The sequence below is a fragment of the Anser cygnoides genome, chromosome 1, assembly GCF_040182565.1.
Source record: "Anser cygnoides isolate HZ-2024a breed goose chromosome 1, Taihu_goose_T2T_genome, whole genome shotgun sequence".
NCBI classification, from domain to species: Eukaryota; Metazoa; Chordata; class Aves; order Anseriformes; family Anatidae; genus Anser; species Anser cygnoides.
The window spans coordinates 75,431,461-75,456,010 of NC_089873.1; the positions used below are offsets into that span (position 1 = coordinate 75,431,461).

At 43.2% G+C, this 24,550-nt stretch overlaps 1 protein-coding gene across 3 annotated transcripts in view; it reads left to right on the top strand.

Moving 5' to 3' along the window:
• SULT4A1 (sulfotransferase family 4A member 1) overlaps positions 1-15,771 on the top strand; it is a 31,645-nt gene extending 15,874 nt beyond the window's left edge. Inside the window, exons 3-9 of one of the 3 annotated variants that reach the window (XR_007160083.2) lie at positions 3,042-3,172; positions 4,590-4,670; positions 4,778-4,904; positions 7,364-7,458; positions 8,446-8,584; positions 12,320-12,449; positions 14,090-15,771. Coding sequence is in view for 2 of the 3 variants with exons in the window: in XM_048054575.2 (XP_047910532.1) it covers positions 3,042-3,172; positions 4,590-4,670; positions 4,778-4,904; positions 7,364-7,458; positions 8,446-8,584; positions 14,090-14,202 (686 nt within the window). In the remaining variant the exon portion in view is untranslated. The remainder of the gene's footprint in view (positions 1-3,041; positions 3,173-4,589; positions 4,671-4,777; positions 4,905-7,363; positions 7,459-8,445; positions 8,585-12,319; positions 12,450-14,089) is intronic. The other 2 variants (XM_048054575.2, XM_048054576.2) reach the window with 2 other exon arrangements.
• The last annotated feature ends 8,779 nt before the right edge of the window (positions 15,772-24,550 follow it).

A 24,550-nucleotide genomic window follows, 5' to 3' on the forward strand; every position in this document is an offset into this window, starting at 1 on the left:
AAGCAGAGACATTATGGCCATGAACTAACCTTGCTAGTGTTGCTGAGGCACTGGCCTTGCAAGAGGGTTCCCGTTCATTGTAGGGGTGATTGTGGGGTGGAAGGATTCTAAGTGAGTCCTGATTCTGTATGTCGTTAGGCTGCAAAGGACAGCACAGCCCAACTAGCACAGTTTCAAACTGTTGTGATGGGGCTTCTTTTGGACATGCCCTTATGCAGAGTAGAAATGTAGGTTCATAAGTAATTTAAAAGGATCTCTTAAAAACCTGCAGGTTCTGGCAGTAGCTTATTACTGCTGTTTTCCCATCCCATCTCTTTCCAGATATTATACGATAAATTGGAACAGTACTTCTCCTGGGGCATTGTATAGACATAACAGAAAAGCTTGTCAGGGAAGAGTGTTTCTTGGGTACAGCGCTCTGAAGTTCCTCTGCTGACTAGGTTCATTTTAGTTAAAATTGGATAGGCTTTAATGAATTCCACGTCTGTTTTGGCAATATGACCTTGGAGTTAGCAGGGACAGTAGTCTTCTTCCAGGATGAAATGTGGATCTGCAGCAGCTGGAAGAAGGCAGGATAGAATCACTGGGTACTTATGAATGTTGTGTCTGGTGCCTCATGCCCAAAGGCTGACAGATTAATCCTGTTTGTCTGTGACTGTTCACTCTTTCTGTACCATGCCAGGTGAGGCATGCACGTACAAGTGCATGCATTCAGAAACACAAGGAGAAGGTGATGGAAAATACTAGAGAATTCACAAGATCCACTGATTGGCTCCAAGAAAAAACTTTAGCTTTGTATACATAAATGATAGCTTTTCCACTTAGTGACCTGGTCCTTTAATTTCACTTAAAAAGTGAGAAGCCCTCAAGTGACAATGCATCATGGTTGGCAGCCAGGCCAGAAATCTGGGGAGTATAAAGGTAAACTCTGCACTTCTTTTTTTCTTTAGCTTCCTTTATTTTCTTTTCTTTAATTTTCTTTAGCTTTCTTCTCTCCAACAAGTGTCATTATTGCCCCTTTTACCAAGAAATTTTCTGTAGCATTTAGATCTGCCCAAGTTTGGTGATACATGGGGTTTATCAGAGGGATTAAATCAACTCTAATACCCAATTCACATAATTTCTTTTGAAAATCTCATTTTCAGCAATTTACTCTAGGTCCAACCCCATAAAATGGCGGTTCTCACACTTCACAGACATCAGCTTATGTCAGTTGATTTAAACAGACAATTTCTATATGCTTTATACCCAGATGGGAAGTCAGAGGCAACAACAGAAGACTCGCATTCACCTTCCACAGTGGCAAATTTAATAAACTTTGCTGGCCCCAGTCTAGGCTTGGGCATCTAGAAAATGGAGTAGAAAATCCTGCCCTAGGATCTAGGTCTGGAATTTGGGCTGCCATTTGTCTCTTGCTAGGCTAAGCCAACATTTCTAAACCAAAAGAATGTTCAGCTCTGTTGATATCTGTAATTTCAATTTGAGTTGTTCTTAATCCTAATAGAGATGTGAAGAGGTTATATATATATAATTTTATATAAGTGGTTTTAGCTATTTTTTCTTTGTAAACAAGTTTTTTGTTTTTTGTTTTTTTTACAAAAAGTGAAAACTAGCACAGAGTTCACGGGTGGGACAATTCAGGATCAGAGATCCTAATGTATCTGTAGGGAGGAGAAACTAACCTGCTGGCTGGCCAGAAGCCAAATATCAGTGCTATCAGTTTACAATCCTCCCTGTTGTAGAAGAGTTTGCAGAAATATTTATCACTCTATGAATTAGAATAGGATGCTAGAGTATGTGCAGCGTTCTATAGAATCATGCAGTAGTTTATGTATATACAGTAGTATACTGTATGTATATACTATATACATACATATACAGTATGTATATACAGTAGTTTATGTATATGTGCATGTGGATGCTTATTATTAGCACTGAGGTTCATAGATTCAAAGTACTGTTTTAAAGAACCTGTACTTGATCAAGATTTTTATTTTTGTCTGCCATGTGCCCAGCATTACTCTTAATGAATAATTATTTTTGATGGAAGCACATTTAGATGAAAACAGTGAAGACTTTTGAGCTTCCAGAGGCTCATTTTCCTCCAAATCAGAAACCTTCTTTCCCATGCCTCCTACAAACTATGTGGATTATAAGACATTTAGTAGGTCTTTTCCTATCTCTCCAGTGCTCTGTGGATCTTGCTGGTAACCAAGGCAAGTCTAGTACATGGCCGCAGGTCTGAGCAGAGCTAGGTAAGTCTGTTTAGAGTGTTTCCTGCTTTCCAGTCCTACCTGCCTGAAGGTGAAATCAGTTGAAATATTTTCCCTGTTCAAACTTACGTTTGAAATACCTTTTAACTTTCCAATGTGCAGTCATTAAGGCTATATTATTTATTGGTTGCTTTGTAAGTGTCTTCAGACCAGAGAGAGGTACATGATTAGGGCTTCTAAAGCTTATGACTAACTCACTACGCATTGATGTGGTCAGTGGTTTATCCAATCTATAAAATGGAAGTATAAATAGACTCAAGTAATTATGTAACAGTAGCACTGCCTACAGTTTAGAATAGAGGACAGTGTGGCTGTTTCCCAGTATGGCCACTATAATGCATTTTATGAACTTGGATGACCTCTATCAGATTCATTTTTTTTAATTTCTAAAAATGAGATGATAGTATTTACCTAACCAACATTCATAGGGTAAGACTCAGTATATGTAAAATGCTTTCCAATTCAGGAAAAATACTTTTCCAAGTCAGGTAAAAGGACTGGGAAACAAAAACATAGTTATATTTAAGTTACTACCAAAGATAAACCTCAGATATTCTATGTGAAAGGAGATCTTCATGTGTTTAAAAAAAAAAAAACACAAAGGGAGCAGACATACTACATTAAAACAGTAGCTATAGACTGAGTTCAGAGCAGACTCCTAAGGACAAAAGTTATCGTTATTTCTATGTCTAGGTCTCCCTTCATATGCTTCTGTTTAGATAAGAACTGTAATACAATCTGTTCTCTTTCATTGTTTGGTTTATGCAGGCACAGGCTTGCTACAGGAAGTGGTTTATCTAGTGAGTCAGGGAGCTGATCCAGATGAGATTGGACTAATGAATATAGATGAACAACTTCCAGTCCTAGAGTACCCTCAGCCTGGTCTGGACATCATCAAGGTACAATGTATTGCAAAGAAAGTCTTTCAGCATTTGGATATCTTTTTTGTAGGCTCCATATTTATCACTTCATCTCATCCTGTGTCCTTGTCCTTTTCATCACTGGACTTGCTCAGTTTGTTGAAATGATTCAGAGTATTATTGGGTTATTTTGAAGCTGCTTTTATTAAGCTTGTTTATGTATTGTCTTAAAACATGTTTCTCAACATCCTAAATATCTTGAGAATGGATTTCTTGAATAAGAGAGTTCTAAGCCTCCTTTCCTTGGAAGCTCCCCAAATAAGACTGATTTGCTTTGATCCCTTTCTTGAATTTGCAAAAGAACTACACATACAGAGATCTGTGGATCTATAGACCCTGTACTCTGGATTTGCACATCTAGATCCTTAGAGACCCAGGGTCTGTGAATCTGTAGACTCTGTAATGTGGTTAGAGGAGTTTGGAATATTCTGCTTGAAATGATTTCCATGTTATTAAGAATCACTCAGACTAGTGGCATGGCATGTGTGATTTTATTATTGCTGTAACTACTTTAAATACAGTCATATATTGGAATGATTAGCCAAAATACTAGGCTCCATTCTAGAACTTCTACAGTGCTTAATGAATTGTGCTAGCTAAGGCTGGCATGGATAGATCTAAGCTAGTTCTGGTCACTGACAACTGCAGCATCAGCCTGCTTTTAAGCTGAGAGCATTTAGGGGTCAGAGGTTGCTTTTCTTTTTCACTGTGTGACCCTATTCCAGTGAAACCTCGTTGTTACTTCACGGCAAATATGTGGTGGCAGTAGTGAGAGGTTTAGTTTGAGGTTACACATTATGAATACTATGTGCTAGCAACTTGATCTAATACCAGTTTATGCAGCTTTTAACTCCTGAGAGATTGTGTCATAAGACATTTTTTTCTGAAATTATGATAGAAAAGTGCTTTCTGTTTGAAAAGTGTTAATATTCTCAAGATAAACCTCTCGACTGTCTAGGCCTATTTTTGAAGATAAAATAAACTGCAGGGTTATAATTTTGAAGTTAAGAAGTTAAGGGTTTTCTGAAGCTCCTTATTTAGAGCTTCTTTTCTTCACAGAATTTTAGTGGAAGTATCAGAGGAAACAAAGTTAGTGTTACACCAATAATGCTACAGTTACACTCTTCTTGAGAAGGTCCTACAAATGGAAGTAGTTTCAAAACAAAAACCCCACACAACAATTTCTACAATTTCTGCACATATGCATTATCCGTCCTTTTGATTTAAGAAAAAGATGCAATTCCCTGACCTAATACCTAGACCCCTATTAATTTAATAAGTGACTTAGTGAATGTGACTCAGGACGGTTAAGGACGTCAAGTATGATGGCTCAGGGCAGCTCAGGATGTGCCAAGAACTAATACACAATAAGAAATGTTTCTTTGCTTTATCTTAGGAACTAACATCTCCTCGCCTGATAAAAAGCCACCTACCGTATCGTTTTTTGCCTTCAGACCTCCATAATGGCAATTCAAAGGTAAAAATTAATGTTTATTTAGCTGAACCAGCAGCAGTTGTTTATGCGCTTTGGGAAATGGGGGGGGGGGGGGGGACTTTTAAGATGACTTTCTCTCGCTGTTGTAGGTAATATACATGGCTCGCAACCCCAAAGACCTGGTGGTGTCCTATTACCAGTTTCACCGCTCCCTAAGAACCATGAGCTACAGAGGAACATTTCAGGAGTTCTGCAGAAGGTTTATGAATGACAAGTGTAAGGAGCATGTGCACATGCTGTTACACATGTATTTTCATCTCTGCATTCCCTCTACAAGTACAGAAATGAAGTGGATAAAGGTGCAGTTGTTTTGTTTATAGAGTAGGGAGGTTGCTACAGATATAGTGCTGCATAGACTTAGTCCATGTGGACTGTGGCCATGCCTTCTTAATAACTGCCTTACAATTACTCACCCCATGGGCTTGATACCATTCTACTTCACTCAGGCAAATTCTGGTCTACTCTATTTTTTAAAATTCCGTTTGCAAGGCAGCAGGTACCCTGTGAAAAGTGGTGAATGTGCCTGGCACCTGTTGCTTTCAGTTTTCTATGCTTACCTACTTCAGTAGTCTTTCTGCTCCTCAAGAAACATTTGCTATGGTAATTCCTTTAATATTTTTATTTAATTCTGGAACTTGAAATTTGTCGCTAGCAAGATATCAATTAATGCACAAAAATTTCTAGTTTTGCATGAGACTGAGCTCATGGAGTACATCAGTAGAAATATATCAATAAGTCGAAGTGAGTAAGAAAGCAGCTGTAGGCTGCTACTGTCTGAAAATATACCGCTGAAATGAGAATACAGTAACCTGCATTACAGCAGCTCAGTAGATGGATACCCAGTAACTCCTTTGAGCAAGGGCTGTATTGTGACATGCCCACCAACTGTTCCCATTCCAACTGCACTACCATAAGTAGCTCTGTTGCACCAACTCAGTAAACTTAGGGGGAGGGCAAGCCCTATGTTCTCACATAACTGGCTATCATTGGGCTTTTTGGCAGCGGATTGTTACATGTAGCTAGTGAGAGTAAAAAAAAAATAGCAATTTTTTTACTGCATTCTTTTTCTACAAAATCTTCTCTATGATACCCTAATGTGATGCTAAGAAGCCACGCGACACCTTGTGATCTGGTCTGAGACCAGGATCTCTTCTAGATCCAAATTTCCTTAAAGTTGGAATATGGAGGACTTGATGCTAAAGAAGCAATAGAATACTAAAGGGAATTAAAAAGTAAAAGCCTGCCAGTGGAGGTTAGTTAACAGGCTTTATAACCTTTGTCAATTTCTTTTGTGCAGGGAGGGTGAATGATCTCCTCCTGTTCTAGTGCACCTTCAGTTTTTTCTTCTACATTCCCCAGGAATGGGAATCTTGTCTGTAGCCTGTGAGCAGGAACTTCTAGACTGGAGACACATGAAAGATATATTAAAAGGCCTAATATAGAAGGGAAGTTCTGTATTCTTTCTCATATGAAACTGACTTCTGTGCATTGAAAACTTTTCATATACCGAAATGAAATTGTACTTTTTCAAAGGGAAAAGGTGGCTTCAAAATACAAAGCTAAAAAGTTAAATGTTTTCTAGTGCTGTTTGCTGTAGAGATAAACATGACTAAAAATACTGAGAAAATGTGTAAAACTGCTCACCGTATTTGCTTAGCTCCTGCCTTGATTATCTGACATACTTTTGGGGAATTTATCACTGGTAAGAAAGTAATATCCAGAATGCATTTCTCCTCCAGTTTTCATTTTGGTAATATTAGCAGCAAAAGATACTCTCTGGGTAATAAATGCTAGTGTCTGTACCTCTGCTATACACATGCAGATGGACTGAAATCAGCACAAATATGGACTTTATCAGAGAATTGGAAAATAAAGGAAGAAAATTTGGGGTAGTGTGTGTGTTAGAATTTCTAGTAACCACTGCCGGAGCAGAACTGGGAACGTAGGCCTTCCCAGCGTAGCACCTTGGCTACAGTATACCTGAAACCATGTTCTGGCATAACTGTGTCAGTTGCATGGAAGTACTAAGAAAGTTAAAACAGAAGAGAATAGGTCTTAAATTTTAGAGGGGACAAAAGATGTAATGATAAATAGAGTATTCTGTCAGTACATCTTCAGTTTTCTGAGAATGACAGTGAAGAAAACTTATAAGTCTGTTTCCTCAATACTTATCTAATGAAGAAAAGATAATGGTTGTTAGCAGGTTTTTTGTCCATCATAAAAGATGCTCTATGGAACTTTCCACTAATGAGTATCTAGCTTCTAGATGATGGAAGGTGCAGTGTGATAATGCTAATTGCAGGAATTCACACAGGTTAGAGCCACTGAAAATTTGCCTTCTGCAAAACTATCTATATAATGTTTATGTTGACTCCACTTCTGTGCAGTAGTCAAGCATTACTAATACTGAGCTCTAGAGAGGTTCATAGTGAAATATAGTTACATTTTCAGTTGAACATTTTTTCTTTATGACAGGTTAGCGCTTTTGAATATTCCAAACTGATAGAAACACACTTTTTCAATTAAATTCATTGATGTGCATGGCAATGGGTCAAAACTAGGTGGTTCTTTTGGGGCTATGAACCTCTCCAATTATTTTTTTTTCATTTTTTGAAGAGGAATTAATAACAGTATTTTTTTGTATATGCCTATCATAATATCTCCTGTACCTGTAGTAGGATATGGCTCTTGGTTTGAACATGTCCAAGAGTTTTGGGAACATCACATGGATGCCAACATGCTTTTCCTCAAGTATGAAGATATGCACAAGGTAGGTTACATGTAGCAAAGAGGTATTTTAATTGCTTTTAGCATTGTAGCATTTAAAACATATGAAGGGAAAAAAATGGTTCGTGTTTCCATAGTTGGGCTTCCTAATGTCTGATACCATTTTTAAAGTACTGGCATTCAATTCGTTCCATGGACTGTCAGCACTTTTGTAGAAGCAGTAATTTGCTCAGGAATCCACTTGCATGTGTAGGTGCTCCGTTGCACAGAAGGCAGAGAGGTGTAACTGCTCAATGCTTGGTGCCCTCAACATTGGGCGTTCACTTAAAATAAACGTCTTAGTGTGTGTTATATCAATGAGAACAGAGGTATCACTCTCTCCTATATATTTGGCATTTATTCTGATTATTTGATCTTACTATCGTATGGGAATCAATCTTAATTGGGGATGATCATGTAGCATAAGGTGAACATAATTCTAACGTCCTTACAGTGCACTGGCTAACAAATCCACTGTGTTTTAAATCAGAAATATAATGGAAATAGTACATAACATCAATTTCCATTTCCTATTGTAATAATATATTTTTGAGAATTAGCAAGAATATTTCAAAATGCACATTTATATAATTTCAGCTTGTATTTTTTCTTAAACCTTCTCATGGAGTTGGATGCTAGAAGTTGTAATATAATCAGAATAATGTTAATAATTCAGTAACAATGATTTCAAACCCATTATTTTGAATAACAGTATATTCCTAACCCCTCAGTGAGGGATGCTGCTGAAAGCTGGTAGCATCACAGCATCACTCCGCTTCCTATCTGTTCTCCCCGACTTACTTGGAATATGTGGGTTTACTTTCAGCAAATAGGAAGGTGGGAAAATTTTTACGGTGATGTTTCTGCAACTTTTTCATTGATATTTTTCCCACTCATCAGGATGTAATTCACTTTGAAGTATTTAAACTCATACAAAAAAAATCATTTAAAATACTGTAAAATAAACTCATCTTTAAATGCTCTCTTACAGGACCTAGCAACAATGGTTGAGCAACTGGTGAGGTTCTTGGGAGTTTCTTATGACAAAGCACAGTTGGAATCCATGGTGGAACACTGCCATCAACTCATCGATCAGTGCTGTAATGCAGAAGCGCTTCCTGTTGGCAGGGGTATGTTTAAAACCCACAGTAAAACTTAAGAGTGGAAGTTGCAAGAAGCGTCTGACAGCTTAGTAACATCCAAGATACTCTAAGATGTTTGAGAAATATTGCTCTATAAATGATGTGAGGAAACTGGTACAATTTTGAGGTTTGTTTCAGAATAAAGTCAGGTGGAAGTGATTAAAAGAATGGAAACATTCAAGATCAACAGTGCATATTGAGCATCATCCAAACTGCTCTGTTGGAGAAAACAAGTTGTCTTTGGCTTACTTCAACTGATTGAGCTGTTGATGCTGGGAAGATTGCTTGGCTCCTTCTGACATTTGGCATGCCAAAGCCCATACAATTTCATTTGTCCTGGCCTAAACCCTTGTGTTCTGTTATATCAGATTTTCTAGAATAGCAAATCATTCTAGTTTCAAGGCATCAAATGAGAAGAACTTCTAGTTTTACTTATGTCCGTTTTTCATTGTCTATCTCAGCTGTTTAAAATGTTTGTAGCTTATAGATGTTTATTCTTGTGAGGTCTTTCTCTAGGAACCTGAAGTGTCCTTTGATCTGCTGATATATCTGTATTTCAACAATGCCAAGAAATCAAGTCCTTTCTCAGTCTTCTTTCTGATAAGCATAGGAAAGTGGACTCAAGAAGTCTCCCTCTACTTATTTTCTGTGGGCTGCATTACAACACTTAACAGCTCTTTTTAAAAACAAGAGCATAAAGAATGAGATGGAGATTTCCTATGTCATTCTCACAAGTGCCTTGTTCAGGATAAAAATCACTTTATCCACTGATTGAATTCAGTTTTAACTTTAAGTTTGTTTCCCTCTCCCTTGTTTGTCCATCTGTGGCCACATTAGCACTTTTTGCTACAGCATCAAACATGAAGCTCATGCTTATCGTGACCACACAGTCTTTTCAGAGGAACTGATTGAAATGTTATTGTCCCTTATACGGGAAGCATGACCTGAATGCTTTGTTCTTAAGCTTCTGTGTAGGAGCCCCTTCCATATTACTTCTCTCAGCCAATCTTCTTGTTATGTGCAAATTTTATTAGCTGTAATTTTTATAATTCTCAAATCTCTAAGAATATGAAATATCATTAGTCCATCTTGACTGCTAATTTTGAGTAAGTCAATTGTTTATTCATTTATCATGCATTTTATTGACTGGGGGGGAGGCAGTGTTAACCTTGGCTGGCTGCCAGATGCCTTCCAAGCTGTTTTCTCACTCCCCTTTCTCAGTGATACAGGAGGAGAAAAAAGAATGAAAAAACTTGTGGGTCAAGATAAAGTTGGGGAGTTTGCTCACCAAAATGTGATGGTAACATCACAGGCAAAACAGACTTGACCTGGAGAAGATTAATTTATTGCAAGTTAAAAATAGAGTAGGATGGTGAGAAACAAAGACAAAACTAAACCTACCTTTTGTTGCTTCTTCCTAGGCTTGATTTCACTGCTGACTCTTCTACCTCCTCCCCACCCTGAGTGGTGCAGGGGGAACAGAGGTTGTGGTCTGTTCATAACAGTTCCTCTCTGCTGCTGCTTTCTCCTTTCACTTTGCTGCTGCTCTGGTGTGGGGTCTGTCCCACAGGATACAGTCCTTCACAAATCAGTCCAACACGGGTCCTTCCAGTGGGTTGCAGTTCTTCAAGAACTGCTCAAGCATGGGTCCTATCCATTGGGTACAGTCCTTTAGGAAGAGACTGGGTACCCATGGGCTGCAGCGTGGCAGTGTTCTGACATGGTCCTCCCTTGGCTGTGGGGGAACAACCTGTTTCACCACAGTATTCTACATGGACTGCAGGGGGATCTCTGCTCTGGCATGTGAAGCACCTCCACTCCCTTCTTTTTCACTGACTTTGTGTGCAGGGTTGGTTCTCTTGCATTTTTCTAACTTTTTTCACAGCTGCTTCAGAGCAGTTTTCTATCCCTTTTTTAATAATGTTATCACAGAGGTACCACCAGCTAATGGTGCTCAGCTTTGGCCAACAGTGTTTTGGAGACAGCTGGAACTGACTCTGTCCAACATGGCGGGCAGCTCCTTCTCTCTTCTCACAGAAGCCAGCCCTGCAGTCCCCCGTCACCCTCACCAAACCTTTCCACGTAAATCCAATACAACGTTATGTCATTGCATTAAAAAAACACGTCACATGCCTTACAGAAGTCCATTGTATCTTTGCATTCACCTTTACTCAGTCAGACTGTAATCTTATGAACATTCAGTCAGTTTTGTTTGAGAGGATCTGTTTCCCATGGAAGCAGATAACTGCTATTCTTTATGACCTTTGTCTTTCTTGGCAGAGCCTTATGCCAGTTTTCATTCCCCTGCACAGACTGTGGTCAGGGTAACTGCCCCTCAGTAACTTGTGCTGTTTGTATGTTGGCACAAACATTTCAGAATGTCACACTTTACAAAAGCTATTGCTCAGACCTCCTTGCTTTTATCTGTGACTTTGTAAAAACAGTATGGAAAGGCTTTTTGTATGTTATATAGGAGCTGTACATTCCAGTTACTACTGTAGGACCTGGAACCTGGTTTCCTGTGGGCGGTTCTGCCATAACTGTGATATGGCACCTTTTTTTTGTCCCAGTTCAGTTATGATAAATAATTAGTTCTTGAAATAACTATCTGAAGTTTGCTGGCTTGAGGTAAAATTTTGGTGAAGACAAAGAAGTTTGTAGTTTCACTGGAAAACATCATCTGTGTAGTCTTTGGTAGTCTCCACTGCATAGTGTGTTTTTCTGCTCGTAGATATCTTACTTTCAACTCTCATCCTGCCCCCCTCTTGCTTTTTCAAACTGAAAAATTCAACATGTAATACAGGTCGTATCTTGTATAAAAAACAGAAACCATCTCATTTGCCATAGAATTTTACAGCAGATTACCAAACTCATATTATCACCTCACTTCTCTGCTGTGAAGGCAAGATCAAAAAATGAGTCTGGTAAGGCATCTTGAATGCCTCAGATAAAGTGTTTGATATAAGTTTTAAGATCTTACAAACAACAGAGCCACATTTTCTTCAGTTCAATTGTATGAAGTAACACAAAAACCTAGATTTGTATCTAACCTCTGCTACCTGGAGGAGGTCTGTGGAGCAGCAGTGCAGCTACATACTGTGCACAGCCAAAATCCCTCCTTTTTGCCTAGTGAAAGCCAGCAAGGCAGTTGTGAAAGAAAGGTGAGGCTGCAATATCAGAGAAATGAGAAAGAAGGGAACACAGCTGCTGTTGAGTCCTTCAACACGCAGAAAGGTCAACCACTGCCACTGCTGCCCAGGTCATCTCCATCCAGATAAACAGGGTGATGCCCACTTTTGCACGTACCATTCTGTGCATGGTGTTAGTGTTCATTGTTCTGTAGTGGAGCCTGCAAGCCCTAGTCAAGGGTCAGAGCCCCTTACTGCTCTCTTCTAACAAACCTTTCAAAAAGATACTCCCATTTTGTAATAAAGAAGGAAGGGAGCTACAACAGCTGATTTAATATTTTGTCACTTGTTCACTGTGTGCTTTTTAAAAAATAAATCCTTATTTTGAATTTCTTTTGTTCACTTGTCTCTGGCTTTTACAATACTTTGTTACTTCAGAATGTAGCTTCATTAACAGTGCTTTGTTCTTCTGTTCATTTCTGTGACAATTGTGGCGGTTACATGACAGTTTATTGTAATTTGTTTCAAATATTTTTAGTTTGTCATTAGTTACGTTTATTTTGCTTTATTTTAGTTCTTCATTTTTTTCTTTTAGCACATTGATCTGTACTCTGAAGATAACCATGAGCTGCTGTGAAAGCAGAGCAATGATTAGATATATTATTTACATTTGACTCATATCACATCATAAGTTACACAGTTGCATGATTCAAATCATAAACCAGGTGGGTGACTTTTTTTGACAACCTATAAATTCATGTGGTTAAAAAAAAAATTACAAATCCACTGCATTTGTGTTTTGTAAAACCTGTGATTTGTTCATATGTGCTGTTAGGGAGATTCAGAAATAAAAACATCTATCTTTCCCAAGTAGAGGAAGAAAATACTTCTTAACATTATTGAAAGATAAATACAGGGTTTTATGTTTTCTGCTGTACTTTATGCAATTAGAGTTACAAGAATAAAACTATCAGATGTTTCTGATTGCAAGACATTTCTTAATGGTCTGTTTGATACAGGACAAACTTGTCAAAAACAAAATGATGCATTTTTAGTCAGTTTCAGGTTCTCTTGACCCTTTTGATCCTGAAACAAACCGTAACACTGTCATACCTTCAGGAGTTATAGGAAAATCCTGATTTCATTAGATGGCCCTTGTCACACATACTATATCATCATGTTAATGTCTAATTTATAGAAGTTTCAGACAGTTTTGTCTTTGGATTCAATGATAGAGTTGCCGCATAAAAGCAATGTTAATTAAATAGCTGTTCTTCTTATGCATCAGATGCTTAATTAAGTTCCCTGCATGTAGTTTTGTTCTTGCTGTTATGATTAAACCGTGGTAGCATAGTCTCAGTTTTCCTTTAATTTATTCCAGCTGAACAAGCCTGGATTTTGTCTTTATTTATACCCAGTATAAATGAGAAGAGAATTGTTTATCTCAGTCTGGTTACTCCATGGGGCTTATTCATCAATAAGTAACCCAACAAGAATACAAGTTAAAATTTGTTGCAGAGTAACAGTTGCTAAGGGGACTGTAGCCTTTGACTGGTGACTTCAGCAGTGTCATCAGGTTGTATTACTAGTTGGATTCAGTAAAGTAGAAGAATACTACATACAAGGTAAAAGTGTTCAGTGTCCATACTGTATCCACCAAAAGATTCCTCTTCCTCATGTACAAAATTAAAACTTAAATGTCATAAACTGGTTACATGGCACATGTTCTTGTCAATATCTTGTAAATAGATACAATCTGTGCATTCACTCGTATTTTACAAATCATTTCTTTCCATTCTAAGAAACTTAAATTCAGCTGTTGAACTTACCTTTAAACATGAAATTTTAGCATAGCTGATTTCTAGTATTTTATCTCAGTGATCAAAATTCAATAATCAGCTTAATGTTCTGTATTTCATGCACCTTTTGAATTGTTTTCCAATGAGTATATGGTGAAGGCACGGTCACTTTGAAATGTGTTGTTGTTAGCTGATGGCATTATTAAGCATCCATACTTAGAACTGACACCAGAAATCAACTTAATCAACAAGTTAATATCCAAAACAAAATCTGTATTTATAGTTAGTTAAGGCTGGAGCAGTATCTCAAATCTGAATTTTTCTTTTCTCTTCCAGTGCAGATGACAAGGCATAGGGCACTTTTTTTTTTTTTTTTTTTAAGTCTTCACAAAGGTTATGGCAGGGGTGATTGGGGAAGATAATGAATAGTATCAGCTCTCATTGGGGTTTCAGTGAAAGTTAAGACTGAACAGCTTCTCACAAAGTATTCTTGGTGCCCTGCACAATTAGACTGTAAAAATTTGGTGTTCTCTCCACTGTCTGACTGTTACCTCTGTGTGTTTCAGGTCGAGTTGGGCTATGGAAAGACATCTTCACTGTTTCTATGAATGAGAAATTTGATTTAGTTTATAAACAGAAGATGGGAAAATGTGACCTCACATTTGATTTTTATTTATAAAATGCATGCATATGATCCAAATGTAGCTAGAAGTGCTTTATGCGTTCATTTATTACCTACTGGACAAACTACTGTAGCTGTTATGTGTAACAAGATTTAAAGAAAGAAAAACAATTGAAGTAAACAATCTAAGAAAACCTTAAACAATTTAAGTGTAAACCAGATATTATCTTTGATCCTAAAGAGCTGTTCACTTTCTGGTATTTTAATTACTTGTCCACATGCACGAACTTCCTAGACAACACTAGAACATTCAGCTGTTAAGGAATTGTAGTATATATGTATAAGGTATGTATCATGTGCAACTAGAATGTACCCCTTTTCAGGCCCATCTTGCATATTTAATGTTTTATAAAGCTTTTCACGAGGACCTAAATAAATGTCCATAAACCAAATAAATTATTTCAGAGGGGAACAAGTAACAGGCCAAAACTGTATTCTAGAATGATCTCAGGGGTTAATCATGACATTTATTTTTATAGCTGGTAAATCAAGTATAAAAAAATCCCATTCCAAAATAAATGATCAAAGTCGGATTCACATTAACTTCTGCACACTCTTATCTCTATAATCTATAATCTGTGTACTGGCACACTCTGCAAGACAGGCCTAGTTATGAAATATAGCTGTGATTGTCACTAATCCCCAAGCTCATGCATGCTTTCATGGATGACTGCACACAGCAGTCTTCTTGATGGAAGAAGTTCAGCTCCATGCAGAAGGTCAGCAAACAGAAGCTTTCAGCCTGCAGCTCTAGCTTAGTCCCTCAAAATGGGGACCAAGGCATCTGGTGCAGTGGTCTTTTTTCAGGAATTAGCCTCTAACTCATGTTGGTTTACTGTGCAGATCTGAATTTCACCTATTAGATACAGTCAGAGAAGATAAGGTACTGGATCTCCTCCTGTTCCACCAAAAGTTAAGGGCATTCAGCACTGTTCTCTGTGGTACTGGACTCCCTCAGACCTAAGATAAAGTGGGTACTTGTGACAATGTAAGCAGGCAGAGGAAATGGCAGCAATGAGGGAAGAGAGTTTAAAAATACACCACCAGGTGGGAGTATTGTACAAATATTCATGCAGAATAGTTTCAGTAATTGTTAGCTATGGCTCGTTGGTCTGGATTATGATCAGGAGGAAAGCTGATTTCTTTTTTTATTTTCGATGACAGGTACACAAACAGCCTGAAGCAGGCTCCTATTACTGTAAAAATTACTGTAAAACTTTCCAGAATTATTTTATTCTGTTACATAATGACATCACTGCCTTTTAGGTTCTCAGCGGCCGAAGGCCCATTTTTGCTAGTCAAATATTCAGTCTCACCAAAAGTCATGAGGAAAGGCTAGCAGATTTTTGGTGTTTCAGTTCTGTTGGGAAACAAACTGTCAGTTTAACTGGCAAGTGGTGTAGCATGATGTGGCTTGACAGCACTTTTCCTTGTATATTTGTGAGTGAAAATGCTTTCAGTGAAATTTTATTTCTATTTTTATATTTTCAGTACTGTATGAATATTAAGCACTACACATTATACTTCTGTGCTTGCTTGATTACTGAATAAAAGATGTGTTCCATGCATTATGGTTTGCTCATTTTGGAGACCTCCAATTCAAGCCTTGTAGTCTTCAGACACAGCTCTTATTCACTACCCATACCTCCTAATTTAAGATAAAACTGCAGATAGATGGCATGAAATCAAACCACTGTCTGACCTAGTGAGCTGTTTCTGACAGCAGCCTATAACAAATCACAGAATCACACAGAATCACAGAATTGTAGGGGTTGGAAGGGGCCTTGAGAGATCATCGGATCCAATCCCCCCTGCCAAAGCAGGTTCCTTAGAGCAGGCTGCCCAGGTAGGCATCCAGATGGGCCTTGAATATCTCCAGAGAAGGAGACTCCACAACCTCCCTGGGACAGCCTGTTCCAGTGCTCAGTCACCCTCCCCATGAAGTTCTTTCGTATGTTGGTGCGGAACTTCCTGTGCTCCATTTTGTGGCCATTACCCTTTGTACTGTCCCCACAAACCACTGAAAAGAGGTTGGCCAAATCCCTCTGTCTCCCACACTTGGGATATTTGTAAACATTAATAAGATCCCCTCTCAGTCTTCTTTTCTCCAGGCTGAACAGACCCAGGTCTCTCAGCCTTTACTTGTAGGGAAGACGCTCCAGGTCCTGTATCATCTTAGTGGCTCTCTGCTGGACTCTTTCCAGAAGATCCCTGTCTTTTTTGTACTGGGGAGCCCAGAACTGGACGCGGTACTCCAGGTGAGGCCTGACCAGGGCAGAGTAGAGGGGGAATAGTAGAAATGCTTGTGCAAGAATATAACTGAGAGCACAGGACTATGTGAGTATCTTTGTGTTTAATAGTACTTAATTTTTTTTCTTCCCCTGTGCTGGTATTGACACCATCCTATGGCCATAAGTTCTTCATCTAAATACCCGCTGTGTGAAAAAGGACTCCTTTTGTCTTAGAGGCTGCCAACAGATAGTGCAGTGTGATGTTCCTTTGTTCTTGCATTGCAACGGATGATACAGTCACTCTTCCATCCACTGTTCACTTGGGATTTTGTAGACTTCTATTTTACAGCTCTCAGCAGCTCCATGCTGAGGAGTCCTAGTCTGTGTCATACAGAAAACCACAACCTACAAAATGTGCTAAGCCACAAGAAGACACGACTAGAGAGAGTAGACATCTGCAGTGGAAGTTCTGCAGAGGAAGACAGAATTTTCCCACCGTTCCTGTGAATGTGAGTCAGAAAACTTCATTGGCATCAAAAATCCACTGAAGTTGTTTAATCCTGAGGGCATAAGAGCAATACATCCTTACCACCTGCCCAAAAGGCTTCTGAAGTTTCAAAAGACAGCAGTGAATCCTACTCCCATTCCTAGGCACAGTCTGTCTCCTTTGCTGCATGAGAAAACCACTGCCAGCCCCTAAAGGCAAAGCTCTTGGGTTCTAAGGCCATGTTTTTAACACCCAAGTGTATGTACATACCAATGCCGAATGTAGCTGAATGATAGCCACCAGCTACCAATCTGGAGGAGGAACATATGCAGCTGATTTAATTGAGTGCTGCTTGCTGCCATGAAACAGTGCCCTGTTTTGCATAGACTGAGGTCCTGAGGTAAATGTGATTCCTTGACAGGAAGAGCGTAAGTTAAAGTCTTCTGCATTTGTCACTCTGGCCGTGACTGGGTTTAAAACAGAATAGTCAGAATGAAACAGAATCATCAGAATATAGGACATGAAAGGAAGCAGTGTGGATGGCAGCAGCAGTGATAGGAAAACAGAGATATATACATACATTACATGCATATATTTATATTCTTGACACAAGACCTAACTCACTGCTGTTTTGACTGTATCCAGTACAACTGCAGAGGTTTTGTACTCCTTTCATCTCGTTGCTAGTAGTCAGCAAGATCTATCTCGTACACTACCACTTACAAATATGCAGTTTAGTCTACAACTCCAGTGTCCTTCAGTAACTTCTTTACAAAATAACAGAGAATTTTTTCAGTAAAAGTCTTTTTAGCCATCATCTTGAAGTATATGCATAAAAGCATTCTCAAAGTCTTAAAAAGCAAACAAAACCCAATAACCTTTTAGTTAAAGCCTGCTACTCTATTAAACAGTTCAGTTACTTAGATGTTTATACTCTTATGCTTTTGCATGTCAAAAATCCATGTACCAGACACCAGTTCATTAGACAAATTACTCTGTCTTATGAAAAGCTATTATGATTTTCCACACCAGGAAATCTGAGGCAAACTGTACTGTAAGTATAAACAGAAAAGCTAACCAGGAAGCTAACAATCAGAGAGAGTACAGCATGGCACATTCAACAGTTCCATAAGCTTGGCTCACTGGTGACCTGCTAGACAACGTTAAGTAGTCTGCATCTGCTCTGTGCAACCACACAGCTCAAAGACAATTTGCAATTGTAAGCTCTGTTATGTGAGCTCCTGTCAGAAGTTCTGAGAACTGACAATGTTCCAAAGCGCCAAGTTTTGAGAGCTGTTGCTCTGTGGCACATTCAGACATGAGGAATCTGTCTTTGCCTGTTTCAGACATATTTTACATGCTACTGTGTCCAGTTCTGGCATCTACTGTGGCTAGTTACGGGCCCCACTGTACAAGACAGAAAACGGCAGAGTGAAAAGAGTCCAACACAGAGCCACAAAGGTGACTGAGGAACTGAAGCATCTCTCCTATGAAGAAATGCTTATAAGAGCGAGGCCTGTACAGCCTAGAAGGGAGAAGACTCAGGGAAATCTCAACGTGTACAAATACCTGAAAGAAGGTTGCAAAGAGGACAGAGCGAGACTCTTTTCAGTGGTGCCCAGTGCCAGGAGAAGAGGCAGTGGGCACAAACTGGCAGAGAGGAGGTTCCCTGTGAACATCAGCAACCCCTCTGTACTGTGCAGATGGGGGAGCACTGGCACAGCTTACCCAGAGCGGTTGTGGAGTCTTCTCCTTGGAGATCTTCAGAAGCCACCAGGACATGGTCCTGGGCAGCCCTTTCTGGGTGGCCCTGCTGGAGCAGGGGATTGGGCCAGGTGATCTCCAGAGGTCCCTTCCACCCTCAGGTGTTCTGTGGTTCACCTGTTTAACAGTCATTAAACCATATGTACAATCAAGTACAGTCTGTCCCATGCAGCAGACCACAGGGTGATTCTGCTTGCATAGTTAGCCCAGTTTGACACTTCAAAGGAAGTGATTTAGAAATCTGAGGCCATGTTTTCCTTTTGGCACATAAAATTAGAAGTTAGAAGTGTCCTTTCTTCCCAAAATGGATGACAGAGTATAATATATTTGTTTCTCATTCTGTCATGCACCAGTTAATAAATTGCACCTTGCTTCTCCCATTCAGTTAACACAGTGTAGAAGGAAAATATTAGCAATGGGAATGCTGTGACTTCTGGAGTCTCTGGAAAACTCAGCATGCTATGTACATTGTTTCTTACTTTGTACATCGGTGAATTCTCTGTAGAAATAAAAAAAAACAGAGCAGCCATTACAAGGCAAAGTGGAAATACACTTGGATTTCCTCCTGTCCTGCTAAGTCCTCTAGCAAAAATGTTAGAGAAGCTAAAAGAGCTAAAGAGCATTTCAGTGTGTCACAGGGGCCTTGCGCTGGGCAAAATTGTAGTTCTAACCCAGGAGGGGTTTCAAAGACTGATACTGGGGGAGTTATCGTCCGGGGCACCTTGGGGGTCGGAGTCCCAAATTATGTCTCCTGAAATATGCACTGGGGCATCTGGGATCCCAAATACTGTACCGAAGGATGCCCTCCTGGGCACCTGGCGAGTCCCAAAGTTTGTCACGGGAGTTAACCTCCGGGGCACCTAGGAGTGGTTCCAAAGTCTCTCACGGGGGGTTACCCTCCGGGGCACCTAGGAGGGGTTCCAAAGTCTGACACCGGGGGTTATCGTCCCGGGCACCTGGGGGGTCGGGGTCCCAAACTATGTCTCCCGAAATGTGCACTGGGGCATCTGGGATCGCAAATAATGTACCGAAGGATGTCCTCCGGGGCACCTGGTGGTGTTCCAGTCTGTCAGCGAAGGATGTCCTCCGGGGCACCTAGGAGGGGGTTCCAAAGTGTGACACCGGGGTTTATCGTCCGGGGCACCTTGGGGGGGTCGGGGTACCAAATTATGTCTCCTGAAATGTGCATTGGGGCATCTGGGATCCCAAATACTGTACCGAAGGATGTCCTCCGGGGCACCTGGTTGTGTTCCAGTCTGACACTGGGGGTTATCATCCGGGGCACCAGGGGGGTCGGGGACCCAAATTATGTCTCCTGAAATGTGCACTGGGGTACCTTGGAATCGCAAATACTGTCACCGAAGGATGCCCTCCTGGGCACCTGGCGAGTCCCAAAGTTTGTCATGGGAGTTAACCTCCGGGGCACCTAGGAGTGGTCCCAAAGTCTCTCACGGGGGGTTACCCTCCGGGGCACCTAGGAGGGGTTCCAAAGTCTGACACCGGGGGTTATCGTCCCGAGCACCTTGGGGGTCGGGGTCCCCAACTATGTCTCCTGAAATGTGCACTGGGGCATCTGGGATCGCAAATACTGTACTGAAGGATGTCCTCCGGGGCACCTGGTGGTGTTCCAGTCTGTCATCGGGGGTTATCGTCCGGGGCACCTAGGAGGGGTTCCAAAGTCTGTCACCGGGCGTTGTCGTCCGGGGCACCTAGGGGTCTCCCGAATTGTGTCACCCGGTCTGTGCTCTAAGTCATCTGGGATCCCAAATATTGTCACCGGGATTGTCCTCCAGGGCCCCTAGGAGGGGATCCAAAGTCTGACACCAGGGGTTATCGTCCGGGGCACCTTGGGGGTCGGGGACCCAAATTATGTCTCCTGAAATGTGCACTGGGGCATCTGGGATCCGAAATACTGTCCCGAAGGATGTCCTCCGTGGCACCTGGTTGTGTTCCAAAGTCTGTCACCGGGGGTTATCGTCCCGGGCACTTTGGGGATCGGGGTCCCATATTATGTCGCCTGAAATGTGCACTGGGGTATCTGGGATCGCAAATACTGTACCGAAGGATGTCCTCCGGGGCACCTGGGGGGGGTTCCAAGATCTGTCACCGGGAGTCGCTCTCCGGGGCACCCAGGAGGGGTTTCAAAGACTGATACTGGGGGAGTTATCGTCCGGGGCACCTTGGGGGGTCGGAGTCCCAAATTGTGTCTCCTAAAATGTGCACTGGGGCATCTGGGATCCCAAATACTGTACCGAAGGATGTCCACCGGGGCACCTGGTGGTGTTCCAGTCTGTCAGCGAAGGATGTCCTCCGGGGCACCTAGGAGGGGGTTCCAAAGTGTGACACCGGGGTTTATCGTCCGGGGCACCTTGGGGTACCAAATTATGTCTCCTGAAATGTGCACTGGGGTACCTTGGAACCGCAAATACTGTCACCGAAGGATGCCCTCCTGGGCACCTGGCGAGTCCCAAAGTTTGTCACGGGAGTTACCCTCCGGGGCACCTAGGAGGGGTTCCAAAGTCTGACACCGGGGGTTATCGTCCCGGGCACCAGGGGGTCGGGGTCCCAAACTATGTCTCCTGAAATGTGCATTGGGGCATCTGGGATCCCAAATACTGTCCCGAAGAATGTCCTCCGGGGCACCTGGTGGTGTTCCAGTCTGTCAGCGAAGGATGTCCTCCGGGGCACCTAGGAGGGGGTTCCAAAGTGTGACACCGGGGTTTATCGTCCGGGGCACCTTGGGGAGTCGGAGTCCCAAATTATGTCTCCTAAAATGTGCACTGGGGCATCTGGGATCCCAAATACTGTACCGAAGGATGTCCTCCGGGGCACCTGGTGGTGTTCCAGTCTGTCAGCGAAGGATGTCCTCCGGGGCACCTAGGAGGGGGTTCCAAAGTGTGACACCGGGGTTTATCGTCCGGGGCACCTTGGGGGGGTCGGGGTACCAAATTATGTATCCTGAAATGTGCATTGGGGCATCTGGGATCGCAAATACTGTACCGAAGGATGTCCTCCGGGGCACCTGGTGGTGTTCCAGTCTGTCAGCGAAGGATGTCCTCCGGGGCACCTAGGAGGGGGTTCCAAAGTGTGATACCGGGGGTTATCGTCCGGGGCACCTTGGGGGGGTCGGGGTCCCAAACTATGTCTCCTGAAATGTGCACTGGGGCATCTGGGATCCCAAATACTGTACCGAAGGTTGGCCTTCCGGGGCACCTGGTGGTGTTCCAGTCTGTCAGCGAAGGATGTCCTCCGGGGCACCTAGGAGGGGGTTCCAAAGTGTGACACCGGGGTTTATCGTCCGGGGCACCTTGGGGGGGGGTCGGGGTACCAAATGATGTCTCCTGAAATGTGCACTGGGGCATCTGGGATCGCAAATACTGTACCGAAGGACGTCCTCCGGGGCACCTGGTGGTGTTCCAGTCTGTCAGCGAAGGATGTCCTCCGGGGCACCTAGGAGGGGGTTCCAAAGTGTGACACCGGGGGTTATCTTCCGGGGCAATTTGGAGGGTCGGGGTACCAAATTATGTCTCCTGAAATGTGCATTAGGGCATCTGGGATCCCAAATACTGTACCGAAGGATGTCCTCCGGGGCACCTGGTGGTGTTCCAGTCTGACACCGGGGGTTATCGTCCGGGGCACCTTGGCGGGGTCGGGGACCCAAATTATGTCTCCTGAAATGTGCACTGGGGTACCTTGGAATCGCAAATACTGTCACCGAAGGATGCCCTCCTGGGCACCTGGCGAGTCCCAAAGTTTGTCACGGGAGTTAACCTCCGGGGCACCTAGGAGTGGTTCCAAAGTCTCTCACGGGGGGTTACCCTCCGGGGCACCTAGGAGGGGTTCCAAAGTCTGACACCGGGGGTTATCGTCCCGGGCACCTTGGGGGTCGGGGTCCCCAACTATGTCTCCTGAAATGTGCACTGGGGCATCTGGGATCGCAAATACTGTACTGAAGGATGTCCTCCGGGGCACCTGGTGGTGTTCCAGTCTGTCATCGGGGGTTGTCCTCCAGGGCACCTAGGAGGGGTTCCAAAGACTCTCACGGGGGTTATCGTCCGGGGCACCTAGGAGGGGTTCCAAAGTCTGTCACCGGGCGTTGTCGTCCGGGGCACCTAGGGGTCTCCCGAATTGTGTCACCCGGTCTGTGCTCTAAGTCATCTGGGATCCCAAATATTGTCACCGGGATTGTCCTCCAGGGCCCCTAGGAGGGGATCCAAAGTCTGACACCGGGGGTTATCGTCCAGGGCACCTTGGGGGTCGGGGACCCAAATTATGTCTCCTGAAATGTGCACTGGGGCATCTGGGATCCGAAATACTGTCCCGAAGGATGTCCTCCGTGGCACCTGGTTGTGTTCCAAAGTCTGTCACCGGGGGTTATCGTCCCGGGCACTTTGGGGATCGGGGTCCCATATTATGTCGCCTGAAATGTGCACTGGGGCATCTGGGATCGCAAATACTGTACCGAAGGATGTCCTCCGGGGCACCTGGGGGGGGGTTCCAAGATCTGTCACCGGGAGTCGCTCTCCGGGGCACCCAGGAGGGGTTTCAAAGACTGATACTGGGGGAGTTATCGTCCGGGGCACCTTGGGGGGTCGGAGTCCCAAATTGTGTCTCCTAAAATGTGCACTGGGGCATCTGGGATCCCAAATACTGTACCGAAGGATGTCCTCCGGGGCACCTGGTGGTGTTCCAGTCTGTCAGCGAAGGATGTCCTCCGGGGCACCTAGGAGGGGGTTCCAAAGTGTGATACCGGGGTTTATCGTCCGGGGCACCTTGGGGGGGGGTCGGGGTTCCAAACTATGTCTCCTGAAATGTGCACTGGGGCATCTGGGATCCCAAATACTGTACCGAAGGTTGGCCTTCCGGGGCACCTGGTGGTGTTCCAGTCTGTCAGCGAAGGATGTCCTCCGGGGCACCTAGGAGGGGGTTCCAAAGTGTGACACCGGGGTTTATCGTCCGGGGCACCTTGGGGGGGGGTCGGGGTACCAAATGATGTCTCCTGAAATGTGCATTGGGGCATCTGGGATCACAAATACTGTACCGAAGGATGTCCTCCGGGGCACCTGGTGGTGTTCCAGTCTGTCAGCGAAGGATGTCCTCCGGGGCACCTAGGAGGGGGTTCCAAAGTGTGACACCGGGGGTTATCTTCCGGGGCACCTTGGGGGGGTCGGGGTACCAAATTATGTCTCCTGAAATGTGCATTGGGGCATCTGGGATCCCAAATACTGTACCGAAGGATGTCCTCCGGGGCACCTGGTGGTGTTCCAGTCTGACACCGGGGGTTATCGTCCGGGGCACCAGGGGGGTCGGGGACCCAAATTATGTCTCCTGAAATGTGCACTGGGGTACCTTGGAATCGCAAATACTGTCACCGAAGGATGCCCTCCTGGGCACCTGGCGAGTCCCAAAGTTTGTCACGGGAGTTAACCTCCGGGGCACCTAGGAGGGGTTCCAAAGTCTGACACAGGGGTTTATCGTCCGGGGCACCAGGGGGGGGTCGGGGTCCCAAACTATGTCTCCTGAAATGTGCACTGGGGCATCTGGGATCGCAAATACTGTACCGAAGGATGTCCTCCGGGGCACCTGATGGTGTTCCAGTCTGTCACCGGGGGTTGTCCTCCAGGGCACCTAGGAGGGGGTTCCAAAGTCTGACACCGGGGGTTATCGTCCGGGGCACCTTGGGGGGGTCGGGGTACCAAATTATGTCTCCTAAAATGTGCACTGGGGCATCTGGGATCGCAAATACTGTACCGAAGGATGTCCACCGGGGCACCTGGTGGTGTTCCAGTCTGTCAGCGAAGGATGTCCTCCGGGGCACCTAGGAGGGGGTTCCAAAGTGTGTCACCGGGGTTTATCGTCTGGG